This window comes from Arachis ipaensis, chromosome B10, assembly GCF_059453495.1.
Source record: "Arachis ipaensis isolate K30076 ecotype BB chromosome B10, ASM5945349v1, whole genome shotgun sequence".
Classification (NCBI taxonomy): Eukaryota; Viridiplantae; Streptophyta; class Magnoliopsida; order Fabales; family Fabaceae; genus Arachis; species Arachis ipaensis.
Window position 1 is genome coordinate 4904472 of NC_142435.1, and position 15776 is coordinate 4920247.

The 15776-nt window shown below is 37.0% G+C and overlaps 2 protein-coding genes across 5 annotated transcripts; both read left to right on the plus strand.

The window, feature by feature from the left end:
• Positions 1-469: 469 nt before the first annotated feature.
• On the plus strand, positions 470-2822 carry LOC107623323 (acetolactate synthase 3, chloroplastic). Its single transcript, XM_016325530.3, has one exon. It carries the CDS (start codon positions 556-558, stop codon positions 2548-2550), a length of 1995 nt encoding a protein of 664 aa, XP_016181016.1. The 5' UTR covers positions 470-555; the 3' UTR covers positions 2551-2822.
• A 5766-nt stretch (positions 2823-8588) lies between these two features.
• Positions 8589-15439, plus strand: LOC107623141 (splicing factor U2af large subunit A). Of its 4 annotated transcripts, none has more exons than XM_088503949.1 (18): positions 8589-8788; positions 9349-9512; positions 9646-9768; positions 10171-10232; positions 10845-10915; positions 11003-11047; positions 11132-11191; positions 11611-11671; positions 12115-12227; positions 12877-12992; positions 13110-13208; positions 13336-13411; positions 13543-13631; positions 13890-13953; positions 14068-14166; positions 14312-14393; positions 14762-14829; positions 15061-15439. In XM_088503949.1, the coding sequence occupies exons 1-18, from the start codon at positions 8735-8737 to the stop codon at positions 15196-15198; spliced, it is 1584 nt and encodes a 527-aa protein (XP_088360075.1). In that variant the 5' UTR covers positions 8589-8734; the 3' UTR covers positions 15199-15439. The 4 variants fall into 4 exon arrangements, with proteins under 4 accessions (XP_088360075.1, XP_088360058.1, XP_088360064.1 ...); XM_088503932.1 differs by having other exon boundaries at positions 8633-8788; positions 9283-9512; positions 9595-9768; XM_088503938.1 differs by having other exon boundaries at positions 8633-8788; positions 9283-9512.
• The last annotated feature ends 337 nt before the right edge of the window (positions 15440-15776 follow it).

Here is a 15776-nt window from a genome sequence, read left to right on the forward strand (position 1 = left end):
CCTTCAACATGGTATGCTAAGATTTTCGGGCCATTTAAGGCCAACAAAAAAATGAAACAAATTTTAAACCAAAAAGAAAAATTGTAAAAAGTCATGGCAAAAAAATTACAATATTACCTTCTGTATATTTCAGAATTCAGACCCCAAAAACAAAATTTCATAATAAAGGTATGAAACCATGTGCTGACAGTCTGACACACAAATAAAAAGTTGACTCCCGAAAGATGTTAGACTTTATCTAAAAGTTAAAGTGTACGAATTAATTTACATAAACTAAAAATTTAATTATTCATATCACATTTACTAGATTTGGTGATTGTCTTATGTAATGATTACAGATGGTAAATAAATACGTAAACAGCGTATTTACGAGAGGTTGAGATGAACACGGATCTTGACTTGATGTCCTTTTTACTATTTCACCCAGTCAAGAATAAATACGCGCCAATGGAGAAGGGGTAACATGGTAAATGAACAACATGGCATTCAAATTTAGGGTCTGCATTTCATTACAGACGATCATCATCCCTTACACTCCCGCCGTTCTCTGCAAAAATGGCTGCCACTGCTTCCAAACCCTCTTTCCCAGGTTTTCAATCCCTTCAATCATCTTCAACCTCGTCGAAGCAAGCTCTTACTTTCACTAAATTCCCAAACTATCCTTCTTCTTCATCACACACCCTCCGAATCACGTGCTCCCTCTCCAACACCAACCCCAAACATAATCCTAAACTCTCCCCTCCGAATGCATCCACCGCCGCAACCAGCTCCCCTTCCGTCGTTGTCGACAATTTCGTTTCCCGATTTGCTCCCAACGAGCCACGCAAGGGCGCTGACATCCTCGTGGAGGCGCTGGAGCGCCAGGGGGTCACCGACGTCTTTGCCTACCCTGGCGGTGCTTCCATGGAGATCCACCAGGCTCTCACGCGCTCATCCACCATCCGGAACGTTCTTCCGCGCCACGAGCAGGGTGGCGTGTTCGCTGCCGAGGGATACGCGCGATCTTCGGGACTCGCCGGCGTCTGCATCGCCACCTCCGGCCCCGGCGCCACCAACCTCGTGAGTGGGCTCGCCGACGCGCTCCTTGATAGCGTCCCGCTCATTGCCATCACAGGCCAGGTCCCCCGCCGCATGATTGGAACCGATGCCTTTCAGGAAACCCCGATTGTTGAGGTAACTCGATCCATCACGAAGCATGCTTACCTTGTTCTTGATGTTGATGACATTCCTAGGATTGTGAATGAGGCTTTTTTCTTAGCTATTAGTGGTAGGCCTGGTCCTGTGTTGATTGATATTCCTAAAGATATTCAGCAACAACTTGCTGTTCCCAATTGGGATCAACCAGTTATGTTAAATGCGTACATGTCTAGGTTGCCAAAGGCTCCAAATGAGTCATATTTGGAGCAGATTGTGAGGTTGTTGTTGGAATCTAAGAAGCCGGTTCTGTATGTGGGTGGTGGGAGTTTGAATGCGAGTGAGGAGTTGAGGAGGTTTGTTGAGCTTACTGGGGTTCCTGTGGCTAGTACTTTGATGGGCTTGGGATCTTATCCTGTAGGTGGTGAGAATTCGTTGCAGATGCTTGGGATGCACGGGACTGTGTATGCTAATTATGCTGTTGATAAGAGTGATCTCTTGCTTGCTTTTGGGGTGAGATTTGATGATCGTGTGACGGGAAAGCTTGAGGCGTTTGCTAGCAGGGCAAAGATTGTTCACATTGACATTGACTCGGCAGAGATTGGGAAGAACAAGCTTCCCCATGTGTCTGTCTGTGGGGATTTGAAGCTGGCCTTGAGTGGGATCAATAGGATTTTGGAAAGCAGGGGGGTGAAGGGTAAGCTTGATTTTCGGGCTTGGAGGGAAGAGCTGAATGAGCAGAAGCTCAAATTCCCGTTGAGTTACAAGACGTTTGGGGATGATCTTATTCCTCCTCAGCATGCCATTCAGGTTCTAGATGAGCTGACCAATGGCGATGCTATTATAAGCACTGGAGTTGGACAACACCAGATGTGGGCTGCTCAATTTTACAAATACAAGAGGCCTAGGCAGTGGTTAACATCCGGTGGTCTTGGTGCTATGGGTTTTGGATTGCCTGCCGCCATTGGAGCTGCTGTGGCTAACCCCGGCGCTGTTGTAGTTGACATTGATGGTGATGGCAGTTTTATGATGAATGTTCAAGAGCTGGCCACTATAAGGGTGGAGAATCTCCCTATTAAGATCTTGCTGTTGAATAATCAACACTTGGGTATGGTTGTTCAATGGGAGGATCGTTTCTATAAATCCAATAGGGCTCACACCTATCTAGGAGACCCGTCTAAAGAGAATGAGATATTTCCGAACATGCTGCATTTTGCAGATGCTTGTGGTATACCAGCAGCCCGAGTGACCAAGAAGCAAGACCTTAGAGAAGCAATTCAGAAGATGTTGGATACTCCGGGACCTTACCTTCTTGATGTCATTGTACCTCATCAAGAGCACGTGTTGCCGATGATTCCTGCTAATGGATCCTTCGAGGATGTGATAACTGAAGGTGATGGCAGAACAAAATATTGATATCCTTAGCCAAATTCATCTTGATGGTTGTATTGTATAAATTAGCTTCTAAGTTTTGTAGTTATGTTGGCAATTTTGTAGTCAATTGTTTTTTCTTTTGCTACTAGCTCTACTGTTCGTTAATCAGTGCTGCTAATCATATTATTGGATTTGACTCTTAGATTATTACACAAGTTAGTAAATTGAGGAAGTGTAATGAGCTGCTTTTCAGAATCCATCATCATAAGTTAGAATCCCACAATTATTGACACAGGGCAAGTTCATGATCCCAATGTTGCGAATACTTATTATTCAATAGAATATATAAACTCTATTTAAATAGACTTCATATTTCATATGTCATCCTGTAGCTAATAATGAATGAAGTGAGAACCAAATATTATGCGATTCCAATTCCCTTGCAGCGTTTTCTTTGGCTCTCTCCCAAGTCCTAATTGTATCAAATTGAGGGTGGTTTTTGGCTGCGATGAGTGGAAGCTGCAATGTTGAGTACTCAATGTCAGGGACTCAAATTTTGATGACGAGGAGATTAAAGCCATAGCATATAACAACCCATTGGCTAACGACAAACCCTTAAATGAAGTTTCGATCTGTCACGGATTAATTCTTAGTCTGTCGAGTTGGAAAATACTGTGGAAAACAGGAAAAAAAAAAAGCTTGGCTGTAAACTTACCGCCACTTCCTTCTGGAATGAAGTTTATTGACAAATATGAAGTGAATCAACCAGCATGAACCGAAACTTAGATACAAGAAATATATGAAAATGAAACAAAGGGGAGCTGACGTCATTCAATGTCAATATATAATTATATACATAAAATATGACAAGATTTACATATGGACAAAGAAATTCGGTGTAAAAATCAATTCATTGCGCACTATACGGCAGACTTGAAAATCCTAAAACAGTAGATATTTATTTATTTATTTATTTTAAGTGTTAAGTTATTTAGTACATATATATCCTGTACATTATATTGATTTTTAAGTCTAAGAACCCATAGTAGAATACTAGAATGGTTATGTATCTTATTCTAAGTTAATATTCAAATGGAGTAAATAGTTAAATTGGTTCCTAAAAAATAACTCGATCTCTAAATTAATTTTCGAAAGATTAAATTAATGAAAATCGTCCTTGAAAGATTTAAAATTAATCATATTAGTCCCCCCGTCTATTCTGTTACTAAAGACGACGTTAAATTTTATTGACGTGGCACGTTAACTTCACAACTCAACTCGAATTCGGATCCTACCTGCATCAAACCAAACCCAAACCCAACAAGGAATATGATTTCCTTCTTCCCACATTCAGCAGCATCTTCGTCTTCTACCTGAAACTCCACCACGCCGCCGCCCTGCAAGGTGTTCCACGTCGTCAACGTTCCTCTACCACAACGCCACCGCGCCTTGCCCGCAGTTTCTCTCTGACGTGAATAGGTAGTTGCTGCTTCGCTGAACCCCGTCCGCCTAATGTCGCAGAGATCGTCGTCACTGCACCGTCCAACTCCTGTCCGTCCTCTTCTTCAGTTACTGTCGCTGGCTTCTGGTAGAAGTAGAACATGGTCTCTTCTTTCGCTGCAACTTGCACCGATTTGCTCTGCTTGCGTCGGTCTTCCTCTGTACTCTTCCATGGACGCCGCCAAGTTGAAACATGTAACACCCTACCACACGGAGCTTTACGCTTAAGCCGTAAAACAGAGGTGGTGTGGTATTACGACCTCTAAAATAAAATGTGTACATATAATAGCAGAAAGAATATAATAAACTAGGAGCGTTAAAGAACAGATGAAATAAAAATCGCGAAACAAAAGCGCATCGCTCAGAAAATGAGCTAACTTGCGTACTAAGAAAACTATAGCTATCAAGCATAGGATAACAAAAGTAGGAATAGCAGGCCAAAGATACAAAATAACAAGCTCCTAACTCAGCCCGCGAAGTCAAAGCTGGCCGGAGAATATTTACACACATATATATACATATCCAAAACCCAAATTTACATAAACAAAATCCTGTCTCTCCATAAGCCTCTCAGAGGGTCAAAAGGAACAAGTCATGCGGAGAGAAAACTAAGTACATATATATACATGACTATACAATTAATAAGTAACCCGATAACCACTTCGTTTCAGAAGTCCAGACACCTAACGAGGTGCCTCTCGACCTGCATTTGAAAAACAACAACATAGTATGGGGTGAACATGGTAAAGGTGCCGCACATATAAGATATAAGGTTCTGGGAATATTCGAGACAATCCTAGAATGCCGACACTCAGATTATAAAACTTTAAGTATTAAACAGAAACCATAAAATGGTGGTTTTCTAAGAGTATCTAAACCTAACTTAACTTAATCTTGAATCTAAGTCCTACTGCCTTTCCTCCATACCAACACCTCCGACAACATATCACAGACAAATAAGTAGATAAAGGCAAGCACAAGAAGGTTACAAGTACTGCAGGTAACAAATATACATTTAACATAGCAAATACACTTAGGCACACCCAGTTAATGCACAAACAAGTAATTCAAGTAATATGCACATGATGCATGCCTGTCCTATGGCTGATGAGTCTCATCTGTCGGTTATCAAGCCAACCCGACAAGTCTGGTTTGCTAAACCCTTGGACTGTCCCTCGACGTGCATCCCAAGAGTCTATGCATAGCTTTTTCTCAAATAATCAATATTGCTCAATGGGGGTAACATTCCCGAGAGTTTATAAGTGCCCGGTCACCCTTACGTCGTAGGTCAACAAAGTATCGAGTTTTCGACCTGGTACACGTGGTGGCAAGCCACGGTACTTTACTCAGGGAATCTCGTATCTCAGATCATTTGATTATTTAGCCAAATATCATACATAATCATTCATAGCATTTCATATTTAATTTATCACTTTTTCAGCTTTACTTCACCTCCAAGTTATCTCCATTTCCTAACTTTATCTGATTATCAGGTTTAATACTATTATTTATGACTAGAAAAATGAAAATAGAGGTTTAGAAGTTTGAAATAGGATTTAAAACTCAGAAAATCATGTTTGCTGGAATATGGGCTATGCGTACGCGTGGGAGTGTAAAAGGGCAGCTCGCACGCGCATCCCCTTATCATGCGTTCGCGTAGGTGAGTACCTCATGTCACGCATACGCGTGAACATGCATGCTGGCCCATTACGCGTACGCATAGGACCACTCGCGTACGCATATAAGGAGGTCAGTCAAAAATTCCATTCTACACTTGAATTCAGTCCCTATATATACAATACACCAGCAACATGACTTCACATCATTTAATCATCCATCATACATTACATTATACAATCCCACATTTCAACAATTTCAACATGCACTTACTCAATACATGTATAATCATATCATCACCAACCCAACCTTCTTCCACACTAATATCAATATAGCAACAATCATCATCACATAACCAACTCACATTATAAATATCAAGGATACTAAATATTGTACATTTTCGTGCGTTCCAACTTATCATATGGTCATCTAGCCTAAGTTTTCACAGAACATTATATATTAAATGCGAGAAACATAAATCATACCTTAGCCGATTTTCTCGTAGTAATCAAGGCAGCTTACTAAAACAAACACATCCCCAAAAACTTCAATAAAACAATAGCGTTCAGCTTCCTCCAAGTTCCAATACCCACAATTTCAAGCTCCAATTATTTATTCACAACCTAATACATATTCATAACACATATACACCCAATTTAATACCCAAAGCACAAATTCAGAATATTTAGATGAAATTATAGTATTCTCACCTTACCCAAATTTCGTATAAGCAAGAGTAAACGTTTTCTTCAAGCTAATTGGATACTAAAATATCAAAAAGTAAAGAAATTCAACACCACTACATAATTTTCGAAAATTGGAAGAAGAAGAGGCTGAGAGTGAATAAGCAAATTACCTATAAAATTTTTCCGGTAGAAACGTAGAGCTCAACGCCGTGGTCGCGTGGCCGCAAACGGTGCGGCGGTCGGAACTCGGACGGAGGAGATACGATGATTTGAAATTAACGTAAGGGTTAGGGAAATTTTCTCTTCTCCTCTCCCCTGTTGTGTTTTCAGTGGTGCTTCTGCTGAATTGGGGAAGAAAGGAAGCTTTGGTTCACTTAAGTGCCGGGCCGATTGGGCCCACGGGCCCAGTATGGGCCTGGTTCAACCGGTTCGGTCTATTCGGTCCAATCTTGGGCCGAATTTCTTGAAATTAGTGTCAAAATTCTTGTTTTGATGAGCTCTATCCTAATTTAATATAATATTTATATTTCTAATTTTTTTATTAAAAATTAATTTATTGACTAATTATTTACTAATTTAATAGAGTTTACAAAACAAAGACCATTCAATCGAATCTTGCCAAATCAAGGGCACACTGCCATTAAGTTAATAAATTTACAAACTTGAGCGTTTATTGTTGTTGAACAAAATCTTTGCTCACCAGAAAAAAATCAAATTTTGATCAGCTGTTCTTATTGTTGGGATCTGGATTGAAGTCTCTCATAGAGTTTGTTGGGAATGAGTATCATGAAGTCATTGGATCACTGGAGGAGTTACTTCAGGTCTTGTTCATCTTTTTCTGACATATTTGAGATAATTGACCATGCGATCATGGTGGCGGCTTCTGATTCCCCCAAGGAGTTCAAGCTGAAAAGGGACTGTATTGCTGAGTGCTATTCTCTTGCAAGCAAATAAGGTGCGTAGAATGTGATAGGGTTAAGCTCTGTGTCCTTGGTGATGGTGCTAATGGTGGTGGTGCTCTGGTAGTGGTGATGATGATGGTGCCTACAAGAGTAGTGGTTTTTATCACAATTGAGATGGTGTTGTTGAGTTTGAAGCTGCGGCAAGCAAGGAGAGCAAGTTGAATAGCTCAAGGGATGATATTGATGATCATGGTGACATGGATGTGAATAGGGTCCTTAGCAATTATAGCTTTGGTGAAGCTGAGGCATTGACTGATGAAATGAAAGAGCAGTCAGATGCAGTATTGTTTGAATTACTGAGGAGGCTGCAATTGATGGAGGCAGCAGCTGTTGGAACTGGCATGGAGGCTGAGACGCGTAGAGGAGAAGGAGAGTCGCCGGGTTGAGTTATTGGGTTAGGCTCCAATTTTTTAATGATTTGGGTCCGTCTGTGGGTCTGAATCCTGACAACAAAAAATTAACGTGCCAAGTCAGTAAAACTTAACGCCATTAGTGATAGAATGGACGGAGGGACTAACGTGATTAATTTTAAATTTTTCGAGAACAATTTTGATTAATTTAATTTTTCGGGGATCAATTTGGAGATCGGGTAGGGACCAATTTAACTATTTACTCTATTCAAATTATTCCATTTTTGATCTTTAAAGTTTCAATTTACTCAATTTAATCTCATAACTTAGCATTCCGACCTATATTAGTCCCGGATTCTAACGATTAATTGTGTGTCGAGATAGACTATCTAATGTAGTAATTGAAATTTTTTACCTCAATTTGCTGCTTAAAAAACTTTTAAAATCCTTAAGTGAAATTATGGTTATAGTTAAAAAGTTTTAACGATCACTTCAGATACTCATTAAAAAGTCTTGCAGGATAACCGTTAGTTTATTTCAATACGTCGTTAACAATTTTATGACAAAAAGTAAGGTCAGAAACTAACGTGAATTATGAATACCAAATTAGAGATTAAATTGAGTAAATCGAAATTTTTAGAGATCAGACTAAGGACGAACGCAATTTCAAAAATCAATATGAGTATTAAGAGTTTTAGGATTTTTTGAACTAAATTAATAGTTTTAAATTTTTTTAAAATATAAAATATATATTAAAAATGAACTAAATAAGATATTTATACATAAATACATGGTGACTAATTTTAGTGTATAAATAGTATTTTTGTTTATAATTTTATGAACTAAAATAACTTAGTTTTAAGGATCAAATTTAACTTTTATTTTACTAATTTACTTGTGCTGCAAAGCTATTTTTTTATAAACCTAAGTTAATATGTCTATTGTATACAAATTAAAATATTATTATTCTTTTTAAATATATCATAAAAAATTTAAAATATTATTATGCTTGATCAACTATCACTGCCATTTCATTCTCTAATCTTCATCACACAGCGAAGTATTTTAGGGTTTCAACGTTCAAATTTCATAGCTTCAGGGCTTGCATCCAATGTCTGACATCGAAAATCATGCTTCCCTTCGTGGCCGTTCATCGCCCGATAAGGTTTGTAGTTTAATTTTTTTTAGTTTTTGAAATATTAATGTTTGATCACTTTTATCGGAAGCTTCATTTATCTGCATATATGGGTGTCTTGCTTGTAGAATTTATGAATCTTGATCGGACCTTTTTCTTTTAAATTTGTTTTTTTTTTGGTTTCGTTCAATGTGCTTGTTTGTATTTGCAGTTTGTGTTTGGAACGTTGATTCTTGTTTGTAGTCCAAAATTTAGTTTACGACACACCTCGTTGAGAAGATTTGGGATTGTGGAAGATTTAAGGGTGGTTATTCTGTATTTGGGATTTGGGATTTGCAAATTACTTTTTTTTTTAAATAAAAATAAAGAAAATCCAGATATGATAATGGTTTTAATCATGTGTGTGCACCCTGCGTGCACCTGTTTGCAATTGGTGCATGATTAAACAAGGGGCATGTAATTATTTCATGACCTGCAGTTGAAGGCATTACTGATTTAGGTGGGTTGGTATTTGAATTTTGAAGGCGTCTGAGCCTGTCTACTTACATATGTGTTGGATGAGATCATTGAGTGTTGTTAAATTATCTCAGCCAATTTCTCGTGGATCTGCTCATGAAAGTTCACGGATGAGAAGGCAAGATGATGAAAGGAAAACCTTTCATGACCGCCATCGCAGAGACCACAAGGTTGGAAGGTTTATGGGGAGGGGTAAATATGACAATTATAATCGGCACAAGAAAAGTGATTATGATAGGTTAGACTATTCATTACCCTTTCTTCTCTTCTAGTTGAAATTTCCTTTAGCATTTGACTGATTAGTGCCTTTCTTTGTGCAGCTTTCTTCATCTATTTGTCATTTCATATTGGAGAGTTCTTTCATTTTGTAGGCATAATGACCGTGTTTACGATGGAGAAACAAAGCACAAATATGGAGCACATTTAAAGAGATCAAGGAGGAAATCAAGATCAAGATCAAGATCACGATCCAGATCCCCATCTCGGTCTGAATGGTAATTGTTGCACTTGAATTCGGTGTGTCCATTGATCTTGTGGGATATAGGCTATCTATATGTTCTCGAGTCTGTTGACTTAGCCTTGCTTTCCATCTTAGTTTAGCATAATGTAGAGATAAATGCCCTCACCTCTACCTACATCGGTTAGAAGGTGAAACAGGTATTTAACTGGAAACCAACGTGTTCTGAAATAGCTTTATGTCAACTTGAAGAAATTTTCTTATAAAGTTCCTACAGCTGAACAAACATTTCCTTTGCATGTTAAATTTTCTTATATGGTTGTGTAGGTATGATACTGTTGTAATTTGATAGACTCTTGAACTACTGTTTTCCTTTTGACTGCGCTTAGCTGTGTTTATCTTTATCTTCAAATGTTTAATTGTTTAATTGTATTTGCAGCAAAAGGACCTCTGGTTTTGACATGGCACCACCTACTGCAGACGTAACACCTGCTGTCTCAGGTACTGAACCTCTTAATTTAATAACTTGCATGTAGGAATTACTCTTTAGATTAGTTACAAGCTTCGTTTATTTATTTTCCCCTCCACATATTCAGCTTGAAATAATTGTTCCCTTTGTTTAAGTGTTTTGTTGATATTTTCTGTATATTTTGACGTGATGAATTTACTTTTGAAACTGAGAACCATTCTTGTGTTGTTTGGCTGTTGTGTGTGGTTTTGTGTTTCTGGGTTATTATTATGGTTGGTTAAGAAGACAATGTTGGGTTTGATGTCCTACGAACCTACCTATCAGCAACGCTCTGTAGCATATTCAATGGATGACCTATGCATTCTGTAGCTGGATCTTTCACTCTGAACCAGCAAAAGTTTCCTATTGGTGGACACATATGTCCGCAGCATCTTCAGTGAACTCGTTTATAAATTTTTTATTTTTCATGCTATATAATAGGTATGATTTATTTTCTTTCATTTTGGCTTTATTTGTTGTGGAATAGATGCTTGTACGCCTCTTAACTTTTTTTCTTTTAATCTATTGACAAGCTACAAAACCATGCAATATTTTGAAAAAAAATATTTTCTATATCTTGTTTTTCCTAAAAGTTAATAATGCAGGGCAAATACTGGGTACTGCTCATACGATTCAAGGAACTTCACAAAATTTGTCACCATTTGGAATATCACAGGTGCTGGTTTGTCATCAGTGTTATGGCACCATATTTTTAGCTTTTTTAAATCCTATGAACAATCTATATGATTTCATTTTGCCACAGATGGGAACACTTTCTGTAATGCACATTCAACCTATGACACAGCAGGTGATGTGACTTCATATAAGGGTCAATATGTGGATTTGCAAGTGAAAATGTCTTTATGATAATTTCTTTTTTCTTGTTCTAAAGGCTACAAGGCATGCCCGGCGAGTTTATGTAGGTGGGCTTCCTCCGTTGACTAATGAACAGGTTCTCTCTCTCTCTCTCTCTCTCTCTCTCTCTCTCTCTCTCTCTCTCTCTCTCTCTCTCTCTCTCTCTCATCGGTGCGAATATTCTGGCTTCATAAATTTATCCATTAAAGGGATAAAAAACTAAGTTATATATGGACATACATATAACATCTATAATATTTTCACATCACTGACAACTCTTATAAGCATTGCCTTCCCATTTGTTTGAAAATAATTTGCCAAATTAATTTGGAAGGATATTTTGCATTATATGAAGGGAATATTTCTCTTGGGATGGGGTGATAGGTGTAGTCCATTTTTCTTTAAGTTTAAAGTAAACATTTTACTGTTAAGGTAAACATTGTAATTTTTAACCTAAATTTTCTTTTCCTTTACTTTTGGAATTCTTGTTTTGAGGTTCTTTTATTTTTGAAACAGACAATTGCAGCATTCTTCAGCCAAGTCATGATTACCATTGGGGGCAATTCTGCTGGAGCAGGTCAAATAAGCATAGTATTTTATTTTTAGTTTAGATATCTATATAAGCTTTGGTTTAGTTACTCTCCTCAGTAACTTAATAACTTAATGTTGTTTCCATTAATCCAGTCTTAGGACTACAAGCAATCATATGATGATATTGCCTTTCAAATTTAAGAAAAACTAGAAATTTAGGTTGGCAATCAAATAGTTGATATTTTCTCACATTCTAATACTCTTTTTTACAAACATAACATCAACCTTTCAATCGTGTTTTTATTGTTTTCTATATTTATTGCATGTAATGTGGACTGCATATCTGCTTAAGGCATATAATTCAACAGTTTTTATTAATACAAAAATATAATTTTCTTTAAAGTTGGTGGACAATATAGTGTTACATTGGTGTCATTGATCTCCATATTGGCTGGTTATATTGTTTATTCTAGATTTTCTGGTGTATAGGCGATTCTGTTGTCAATGTCTACATCAATCATGAGAAGAAATTCGCATTTGTGGAGATGAGAACTGTTGAGGAGGCTAGCAATGCAATGGCGTTAGATGGAATAATATTTCAGGCAAGGACTATCATGTTAATATCTTGAAATACTATCTTTAGTTGTTGTTATATCAAATGAGATAAAATATAGCAGGAATTAAGTAAGGAGAATGCCAATTACTGTATGATTCATCCATTAACTTTTTGTGATTTCTGGAATATGTACTTGTTTTTTACTTAATGTAAATACAGATGTGGAGAATCTATAATTTGTTGGTAGGAAAGTATTCTTCTTGCACAATCTAGGTTTTTTATATGCATGGTCATAAGAGGATGTTATCTAGTGCATTCTCAATCTGATGCTTCATGCTGACTGCGTGCTCTGACCTTTACTTTACTCTCTTGGGATTTTCCACTTAAACAACTGAATGATTAGTTATTTCATCTGAATATGTGAGTGGAAACTATAGGAACCCCCATAAAAATGTACATTGGGTTGAGGATAGTTCAATTGTTAGTGGTAGCAGACCAGGATTAACTATAGATGGAATAATTAGGAGAGATTTAGATTTAAATGGCTTTCTATTTCTATAGATGTGAGTTATGATTACTCAATGATGTGTGATTCATGTTGCTCATCCCACATAGTGGGGAAGGAAAGGCTTGCTTCTTCTTATTGTTAATGTTTGGAAACACTAGACCCTAACATGTTTCTCATGATATCTTAGGGTGTTGCTGTAAGGGTCCGTAGGCCAACAGATTATAATCCTTCATTAGCTGCTGCTCTAGGTCCTAGCCAGCCAAGTCCACACCTCAACTTATCTGCCGTTGGACTTGCTATTGGGTTAGTTGACCACTTTGTGATGTGTATATCTTATATTTCTAAATATCGTTTTCCTAAATAAAGGATAAAGAAAGTATATCTAGTTTTTTATTCTGATTCATCTGGATTTGTTTCTAGTGCTGTTGGTGGAACTGAGGGACTTGACCGCATTTTTGTGGGTGGGCTTTCATATTGCTTCACTGAAGAACAAATAAGACAATTACTAGAATCTTTTGGGTAAAGCTATTGTACATCTATTTTGTTTTGTATCAAGGTGTTATTTGGTTTTCCATTCATGTGGGATTTTGATTTTTTTTTTTTACAAACATAAACTTCACTCATGGTGGCATTTTTTGTATTGCAGTACTCTCCATGCTTTTGATTTAGTTAGGGATAAAGACACTGGACATTCTAAAGGATATGGTTTTTGTACTTATGAGGTGAACAAAATTCGTAACTTCTGTTGCTATTTATAATGATATTACATTTAATCTTTTTCTTTTCCAATCAGTTACATTACAGGTTTTAATCTTTTTTCTTAATATATCTTTTCTGGTTACAATCTTATCAGAATCCAGCGGTAACAGACATTGCTTGTGCCTCTCTCAATGGCCTTAAAATGGGTGATAAAACATTGACTGTAAGGCGAGCTACTGTCAGGTTGGCCCCTTTTTCTGAAATAAATCTGTTATTTGCTTAACTTTGTTATTTGGGGTTGGCTACATGGATCAAATGACCCCATTGCATCCTATCACGTTGTCGTTTGATCCATGTAGCCGGCCCCTTGTCAATGTAAACAGATTTTCTATATTTTTTAAACCATTATTGCTGCTTTACTCAATACATTTTTTTTGTGTGGCATAAAGTATTAAATATTCAATTTTTTTCCCACTTTCATTAAATGCTCTTCTTGGACAGTGGTCATTCTAAAACAGAGCAGGAACACATCTTTGCAAGGGCACAACAGCATATAGCTATCCAGGTGAAGCACATTCACTTTTGCTGCCAACAACCACCCCCCACCCCCACCCCCATGCGCCTCTCTCTCTCTCTATTTCTTTTTTTTTTTTGCTTGTTCATATTCTTTAATTAACAGAAAATAGCTTTGGAAGTTGGCGGGTCAAATATTCCTTGGGCAGAAAGAGTGCCAACTACAATTGATGAAACTCCCACTAAAGTGTTATGTTTGACAGAGGTAATTCTGGTTTCTGCTGCATGCATAATTTATCCATTGGTTTGATATACTTTCAGTTCTATATCCCCCCTTTCCCTCTATATTTCCTGCTTATCAAACAATTCCATTTTATTGACCTTTAATTGTCTTTGCCCTCTGGTTAAAGGCTGTTACTTCTGATCAGTTGAGGGATGATGAGGAATATGAAGAAATATTGGAAGACATGCGGGATGAGTGCCGCAAATTTGGTATGCATATGTAGTATGATGTATTCCATCACTTAAATTTAAGCTGTGTATATATTGAGTTATTGCATTAAATTGTATCTGATTCGGTGGGTGAGCTGGATACATAATAGGGTGCTTCTATATCTTGTGCATACACTTAACCTTGAAACTATTTGAAACTCAGTACTTTCCAGTAATTCTATAATAAATGGCCCTTTTCTGTTCGGCTCATTATCATTATTGGACATTTGGACCACTGCTGCTGACTACATGACTATTAAAATCTTTTTATTTTCTGTGAGATTAGACACGTTGTTATGAATGTCCACTACCTCGTGTGCTTCTGATTGATATGTTTTCTGCTATTTATATTTGGTTGACCTTTATAGGAGCTTTGGTGAATGTTGTTATTCCGCGGCCGAATCCTGGCGGAGAGCTGCCTCCGGGTATTGGAAAGGTATGCAGTTCACTAGTGATGCATTTGAGTTTGAGTTATCGTTTTCCGCAAATTGGCAGCATGTAAGGTGTATAGCTCTGCTTCATGAAGTTCTGTGATGCATTAGTTACTTAATACAATGTACCTCAAACAACAATGGTTCCAAATTTCAATCAATTATAGAGGGTTAGGAACTAGGAATAATTAAAATTCAGGGTAGTTGTTTGAAAGTGCTAATGGTTTGCCCTGCAGGTGTTCTTGGAATACTCTGATAACGCTGGTTGTTCCGCCGCAAAAAATGCTCTACATGGTAGGAAATTTGGTGGCAATGTTGTGACTGCCGTTTATTATTCTGAAGAGAAGTATCACGGTATGGACTATGGAGTATGATGTAAAAGATAGATAGTTATGTAGCCACAGTGATTAATGTCTGTCTGTAAAGTAGATCTGTTTTCCTTAGAGGAACTCAACGTGTACTCTTTTAAACTGAATCTGTCAAATATAATCGATTATAGTACTTGTCATTATAATGCATAGATTCAAACTGTTGTTATCAGCGTGTAAAATTGGAGGAAAAAAACCTCTATTTTTAATTTTTTATTATTACAATCTTGAGGAACGATTTGATTCAGCATTGTTTCATTTGGAAGTAAATTTTTAGTTAATATCAGTTTTTTTTATTTTAAATTCTATTAAATTTTAAATTTAAAAATTAAAGTTAAAAAATAATTTTATGATAAAAAAATTAGTTAATATTAACTAATTAAAAAATATTTTTTTATACTTATATTTTAAGAAATTTGTTTTCAATTTAGTCGGTGGTGTGTACTTCATTTCCTTCTTTATGAATATGTTGTTGTTCAAAAGTCATTTTCTTCAAAAGAGGTTGTTACTGTGTTCGTATATGAGATATTAAAGAAAAGAAAATGCTTTTATAGACGAATAAAATATGAATACCAAGATAATTA

Bases quoted from the DNA above. Each gene is read 5' to 3' on its own strand.
- LOC107623141 (XM_088503932.1), top strand. From the start codon at position 8,735: ATGTCTGACATCGAAAATCATGCTTCCCTTCGTGGCCGTTCATCGCCC. The intron at 13,632-13,889 runs GTTGGCCCCTTT...CTTCTTGGACAG, and splicing joins GTAAGGCGAGCTACTGTCAG to TGGTCATTCTAAAACAGAGC. The intron at 13,954-14,067 runs GTGAAGCACATT...TTTAATTAACAG, and splicing joins AACAGCATATAGCTATCCAG to AAAATAGCTTTGGAAGTTGG.
- LOC107623323 (XM_016325530.3), top strand. From the start codon at position 556: ATGGCTGCCACTGCTTCCAAACCCTCTTTCCCAGGTTTTCAATCCCTT.